This window comes from Lithobates pipiens, unplaced genomic scaffold, assembly GCF_037356315.1.
Source record: "Lithobates pipiens isolate NorthernLeopardFrog02 unplaced genomic scaffold, aLitPip1_a1.2 Scaffold_28, whole genome shotgun sequence".
Classification (NCBI taxonomy): domain Eukaryota; kingdom Metazoa; phylum Chordata; class Amphibia; order Anura; family Ranidae; genus Lithobates; species Lithobates pipiens.
Window position 1 is genome coordinate 214,395,071 of NW_027507789.1, and position 7,535 is coordinate 214,402,605.

Here is a 7,535-nt window from a genome sequence, read left to right on the forward strand (position 1 = left end):
CCCCACATTCACTTCCTTTTAGCGAAAAGCTGCTTGTATTTCCAGTACATTGGAGGACTGGCACTTTCTGTACAGGCTTCTACATAGAACGTTTTCCTAATCGCATGCATGAACATCTACAATGATCTGGTATTTGTAGAGTTGATGTGTAGCTAGGTGTGGACTTTTCGACTCTCTTGTAAGTTATCTTCGGCTATGGAAAGCTCCCATAAGGTTTCTGCAGCACCTGATAAACTTCTGTATCTATTTATTTGGGTGTTCCTCCAAGAACAGGCGGCGAAACCTCTAACTGTCCTTTAACTGTCACTTCGTGAAAGTGTGTGTGTTTTTTTTTTTTTTTTTTTTTTTTTTTTTATTTCAACCACTCCAACCCTGGAAGATTTTACCCCCTTCCTGACCAGAGCCACTTTTTGCAATTCGGCACTGCGTTTCTTTGGCCGACAATTGCGTGGCCATGCGACGTTGCACCAAAACAAAAATTGACGTCCTTTTTTTTCCCCACAAATCTTTCTTTTGGTGGTATTTGATCTCCTCTGCAGTTTTTATTTTTTGCGCTATAAACAAAAAGCGTCAATTTTGAAAAAAAAAAGCAATTTTTTTTTTAACTTTTTGCTATAATAAATATCCCCCAAAAAATAATTAAAAAAAACCCCAATTTTTTCCTCAGTTTAGGCCAATATGTCTTCTACATGTTTTTGGTCAAAAAAAAAAAAAAAGTGTGTATTGATTGGTTTGCGCAAAAGTTATAGTGTCTACAAAATAGGGGATATATTTATGCCATTTTTATTAATTTTTTTTGTCCATTAGTAATGGCGATCTGCGATTTTTTTTTTTTTTTTTTTTTTTTTTTTTTTTTTTTTATCGCAACTGCTACCTTTATGGCTGACACATCGGTCACTTTTGATACCATTTTGGGACCATTGTCATTTATACAGCGATCAATGCTATAAAAATGCACTGATTACTGTATAAATGACACTGGCAGGGAAGGGGTTAAACACTGGGAAATCAAGGGGTTAAGTGTGTCCTAGGGAGTGATTCTAACTGGGGGGGTGGGCTACCACTGACATAACAGCGATCACTGTTCCCGATGACAGGGAGCAGTATATCCCTGTCATGTTGCTAGGCAGAACAGGGAAATGCCTTGTCATCTCCCCATTCTGCCTCTCCGTGACACGATTTCAGGACCCTGGCGGACATCAAGTCCGGCGGCACAGTCATGATGTACGCGGCGCGTGTCCACCAGCCCCATAAAGGGGAAATCTTCCAATAGGGAAACCAAGTCCTGGTGACAACCGGGCATTCCCTCACTTTGGAGGGATTTCTCTTACTTCCTGTTTTGGCTTATGGGACAGGAAGTTAAAGTGATTGTAAAGGATCATTTTTTTTTTTATATATTTTTTTTTTAATAACAAACATAGTTACATAGTAGGTGAAATTGAAAAAAAATAAAAGTCCATCAAGTCCAACCTATGTTATGTTTACATGCTCTGTGTAATGGTTTTGTACAGAGCATTACTAATGATTGGGTTCTGGGTCACTTGATTGCTGTGATAATCTCTGATTGGCTATCACTGTGATGATCAGTCATTGTGACGCTCGCCCCTGTGCTTCTCTCTGGAAATGAAGAGGAAAGATACATGGGGAGAGATTTACTAACTGGTGCAGCTGTGCATAGTAACCAATCCGCATCGGATTGTTCAATTAAGCTTTGGCAAAATCCGGAAGCTTATTGGTTTCTATGCAGATCTGCTCCAGTTTTAGTAAATACCCACCATTGTGTGTGTGTGTGTGTGTGTGTGTGTGTGTGTGTATATATAGATATACACATACTCTCTCCCTCTCCTATCTATCTATCTATCTATCTTATCTATCTTATCTATCTTATCTATCTTATCTATCTTATCTATCTTATCTATCTTATCTATCTTATCTATCTTATCTTATCTTATCTTATCTTATCTTATCTTTCTATCTATCTATCTATCTATCTATCTATCTATCTATCTATCTATCTATCTATCTATCTATCTATCTATCTATCTATCTATCTATCTATCTATCTATCTATCTATCTATCTATCTATCTATCTATCTATCTATCTATCTATCTATCTATCTATCTATCTATCTATATATATATATATATATATATATATATATAAATTTTTATTTTTATTTTTTCTATCTTCTTGTAGAGATAGAGAAGCAAACAACTGTGCGTTAAAAAAAAAGAAAAAATACCTTGATCTAGGTCTGTGCCAGGGTTAGTGTTTGGTTCAAGTAAGGGTCAAAGGTCTGGTCAGAATATTTTGGCCAGGACTTAAAGTGGTTGTAACCCCTTACAAAACACTTGACCTACAGAAAGCCTAGATTGGCGGCAATATGCCACGAGTGTCGGCTCCCATGCGCATGCGTGGGAGTGACGTCATCGCGGCTCCGGCGAATCACAGCGCCGAAGCAGCGAGACCCACCAAGAAGATGGACGCTCGTAACTACAGGGGACAGCGGTGACTTCGCTGGCTCCTGTGTCAGGTAAGTGACACATAATGGACTAATATGCGATGCATAGGAGCCCATTATGCTTTACCTTTGCAGGGAATCAAAGAGGAAGTAAACTCATCAGGGTTTACTTCCTCTTTAAGAAAAAAAAAAAATATATATATATATATATATATATATATATATATATATATATATATATATATATATAATATATATATATATATATATATATATATTATATATATATATATATATATATATTTTTTTTTTTTTTTTTTTTTAATTAGTATCAGTATTTTAGGTAGTATATAAAAATGCAAAATGCACACTATTGTTTCTGGGCTGTACTGCGTTTACATACCATTTAATAACATGTGGTATGTTTACCATAGCCAGGAGCAAGAGAATTTATTTTGTTTTTGGTGGTAGTTATGGTAATAAGAAATATACAGATACATTTAGAAAAATATATATTATTTACTATTTTGGGCCAGTTTTCCTTTTGATAAAATATTGGTCTTCCATACTTTGATGATTCATGACTCTTATCACGTATAGTGGATTCTTCACATTCCAATAATTACGCTGACACACACACTGAAACTTTACAATCTGTAATCACACCACAGATATTAGAGACTTTCGTTGCCATGTATGGCAGTGCCACTCCTGTGTATTGGGAAATGGGTATGATGCTGGCACCGTTTTGACCACATATCAACCTGAGCTCACTTTTTTATTACAGATCCTGAATTCTTTTTGCCTTCCTGAGGCATGACGTCATAGCCAGTTATATAGGTTAAAGGTGATTGCTGATTAATACCACAGTCATCTGCTAATTATATAACCTGTGTGTATATGTACAGCTGACCTAGATGTCTGTTACAAATAGTCATCATTAGCGATGGGTGTGTTCTCCCACATTCCTGTCAGGTATCTATGGAAGGACTCATCACGCTGCTGTGTTTACCCTCCACCACACCGCATTCTGACTTCAACCATTCTTTCTGCAAGAACAATGACACGGGTGTACAAAGTGCCTGTGTCACCCCTAACAACCTATGAGAATGAGGTTGTCCTTTTCCCATTGCGGATTGAATAAAAACAGAAAAGTATCTGTGATCGTCTTCTTTCTTCTCCTTGTCTTCTTTCTTCTCCTTGTCTTCTTTCTTCTCCTTGTCTTCTTTCTTCTCCTCCTCCTCCTCCTCCTCCTCCTCGTCTTCTTCTTTCTTCCTCCTCCTCCTCCTCGTCTTCTTTCTTCTCCTCCTCCTCCTCCTCCTTTCTTCTTCTTCTTCTCTCTCTTCCTCTCCTCGTCTTCTTTTTTTTCACACTTTCCTCTGTGCCCCTCCCCTCAGAACGAGGGGGATCACAGAGGGAGGCACTATGTGCCCCCCCCAGTGCCTCCCTCTGTGATCCCCCTCGTTCTATGTGCCCCCCCCCCAGTGCCTCCCTCTGTGATCCCCTCCCTTTACATGGTCCCCCTCCCTCTATGTGCTACCCCCTCCCTCTATGTGCTACCCCCTCCCTCTATGTGCTACCCCCTCCCTCTATGTGCTACCCCCTCCCTCTATGTGCTACCCCTCCCTCTATGTGCTACCCCCTCCTCTATGTGCTACCCCCTCCCTCTGTGTGCCTCCCCTCTGCCTCTATGTGCCCCCCCCCCATGTATCCTCTCTATGTGGCCCTTTATTTTCTGCCTCCCTTTTGCTGGCCCCTTTTCCCTGCCTCCTTCCCTCTGTGGCCCCCAATGCTCACTATGGCTTTTGTTTTTTTATTTACCTTTTTAATAACATTTTCACCTAACACTGTCTAAGCCATAAAGCAATCCAGGTGCTGCAAAACTAGCTTTGAGTTGCCCTGTAATCCGTCCAGTAATACCCCTCAGTGCAGCTCTTGGGAGTTGCTTAAGACCCTGTTCACTGTAAGGCTGCTGCATTCACCTTCACTAACAGATTTGTAATCGGTGCCAGCTTCATATATAATTTATTTTATGGATCGTGTGGTTTTTAAGTAAAACCTCTGACTGTTATTGTTGGCCGGAGTGATAGTTTGAGACCGGCTGCCCGTTTTTGTTATTCTCTCCAAGCTTCTGTTAATTTTCAAGGCGTCCGATGGAGAGATTTCAGGAACCACAGTTGCCAGATCGAGTTTTGTTTCAGGTCACCCATGTTAATTCATTCTCCTCTTGCATATGAATATTTATTTTTTATTAGTTCCTTTTACTTTTTTTTTTCTTTAGGCCTAAATGACAAATCCTAATATTTTTCTTTTTTCTCATTTTGCAGAGGAGGCAGACTACAGCGCCTTTGGCACAGATACCTTAACCAAAAAGAAGACTGTCCTTCAAACGGTGCTGCGGCCGGACGTCGTCAAAAAGAAGCCCCACTTGGTCATTGGCATGCCGAGTGACTTCAGGCCAGTTTCGTCAATCATTGACGTCGACATCCCTTCCCGAAACCCACCGTAGGGTACGTCTCTACAACATGGTATGGATAAGCCCCTTGGTTCTACATCCGCGACGGCTCTAGCGTTAGGGTGACGCCACACGGCCTGGAAAAGTGCCAGGAATTTTCATCTCTAGGCTGGTTCCTGGAGGCCTGGCCCAGAGTACCGGACTGCTAGCCGTTAACGATGAGGTCTTGGAGGTCAATGGCATCGAAGTGTCGGGGAAGAGCCTGGACCAAGTGACCGACATGATGATCGCAAATAGTCACAACCTCATCATAACAGTCAGGCCGGCCAACCAGAGGAATAACGTAGTACGGAACAGCCGGAACTCCGGCAGCTCCGGACAGTCGACTGACAGCAGCACCAGCATGTATGGAAATGTACAACCGCAGCACATCATCCAGAACTACCACCCCGAGGAAGAGGATAGCGATGAGGAGGACATTATTATCGAGGAGTCCGGCGAGCCACAGCAGATCCCTAAGGCTGCCCCATCCTCGGAGAGCCTGGAATCCCTCACACATCACGATTCCTACCACGAATTGCCACAAAACGGATTTATGTCATCTAACTACAACGTGCACTTATCTGCCAGCAGAGGCAGCCTGGACCTTATTTCCAATAATCATGAGACACGGATCTTAGAAGAAGACGGAACCGTAATCACACTGTGAACGGCGGTCATCGAACCGCCACTTGCACACTTTTTTTTTTTTTTTTTTTTTATTCTAAGATCTGTGTGACATTCTACATGCAAATCATTTTTTTTTTTTTAAAAGAAAAATATATTGTATAGTTTATTCCCTCCACTGTAATCTTATTCCAAGCTTACTATTCTATTTTTATGATATGAAGGAAGACAAAAAAAATAATAATTTTAAGTGTTCTATGTTTTACATTCCATAGCCGAACAAAAAAAAAAAATTATCTTTTGTACAGGGTTCTCAGTCTGACGATTTATCGATACTTTTAAAAGTGCAAAGACGCAGCGTCCATGGTCTTTAGAGAATGTAGCCCTTTGTATTTTAGCCGTTTTTTTTAAAGCAAATAACCACTTTATTTCCATTTTTCTTTGGCATAGGGGTTGCTATGGGGACTGCAAGTCATTGAAGGCCACTTCTAATAGCACAGTTACTGTAATAAGCCAATAATTGTAAATTATAATTATGACTGATTATGTTTTAACCAGCATAAAGATGGAACAGATTGTCTATTTTGGCATTCCTGAAATGCAGTCTAAAAGATTGCATATTTTTTTTTATTTTTTAATGGAGCGTACCACTAATCATTGCTGTATGCAAAAAGGGAAACCTAACTTGGCCCCATAATTAAAGAAAATATATAAAATATATAACCCATTCTTTGAAAAAACATATATTTTTGTAGCGTATATGTATGCTTTTATAAGGCGCATGTGCACAGATAGGGTTTTTAGCTTTGGTTCTTCCACATCACAGCTGAGCAAATCTTAACTGGGGGGCTGGGGGTTTATGGGGAGGGGAGGGGGGCTGGTATATCTTAGCTTCAATAATGCACTAGGGGCTCTTGTTATAGAGGGAAATGGGAGCATAAGTTGTGATGATCATCGGGTACTGGCTGTTCTCCCATTCATGGAGTTGGAGCTCCTTGTTTTTAAAGCAATATTCTTAGAGCCAAATTCTAGGTATGTAAAGCCAAAACGTTTTGGATGGAGTAGGGAAAGGGTTAGGACCCCTGTGAGTGTTTTATTTCATCTGGGAGATTACCTTTTACTTCCCGTCCCAAAGACATAGCAGGAACTAAGGGGAAATCTCTCCAAAGTGAGTGTTGTCCAAATCGGATTGGTTTCCTCTCTTCTGTGACCACTCAAATTTTTTTTCGATTTCCTGTGACTTTCTCTACCAGAAGCAATGGTCATCAAGACCATCAATAACCAGTATTGCTAAGTGCATCAGAAACATGAGGGATTCTAACACTTATACACTCCATCCAGAAGTAATAGAACGTTTTGGCTTTACACGTCAAGTATGAAGGATAAAATACAGAGAACTGTTTGATGGAGCGAATATCATGTTTTGCAGTTTCTCCATGGGAAATTATTTTCTTTCCTAGCAAAAGCTGAATTTGTTTTTCACTGGTAGGTTTTACATTGAAGACATTTCTCTGTATCTGTTGTTTAGGATGAATTGTCTATAAGATAACTGACACCGTTCAATGTGAATTGCACCCACACAGGGTTTGATTGATGAGCAACTTCTGCTACTTCCACTGTGAGGAGCACTGCTATAATACAGTATAAAGGCAGGCTTCCTATGAGCAGTGCTAGGGAAACACTACTTTTTTTTTCTTCTTTTTTTTATTTTATGATGGGGCCATCAGTTTGTAGAGACCTGACCATCACACCTATATGGGCTTTTTGGATAACTCCTAAACCATGCCCGCCCCCCCCCCCCCCCCCATTTCAATTTGCAGCCATCCCAGCCGCCACTCTTCTGGGAAAGCTTCCATAAGATTTTGGAGCCAGTCTGGTCTGGTGAGGTCAAGTACTGATGTTGGATGGGAAGATCTGGCTCACAATTGGCATTCAAATTCTTAACTAAGGT

At 40.5% G+C, this 7,535-nt stretch overlaps 1 protein-coding gene across 1 annotated transcript in view; it reads left to right on the plus strand.

The window, feature by feature from the left end:
* Positions 1-6,307, plus strand: part of PARD6B (par-6 family cell polarity regulator beta) — a 56,101-nt gene extending 49,794 nt beyond the window's left edge. The window contains 4 exon segments of the mRNA XM_077460525.1: positions 4,791-4,951; positions 4,953-5,008; positions 5,010-5,062; positions 5,065-6,307. Coding sequence (XP_077316651.1) covers positions 4,791-4,951; positions 4,953-5,008; positions 5,010-5,062; positions 5,065-5,627 — 833 coding nt within the window. The 3' untranslated portion in view covers positions 5,628-6,307.
* Positions 6,308-7,535: the final 1,228 nt, after the last annotated feature.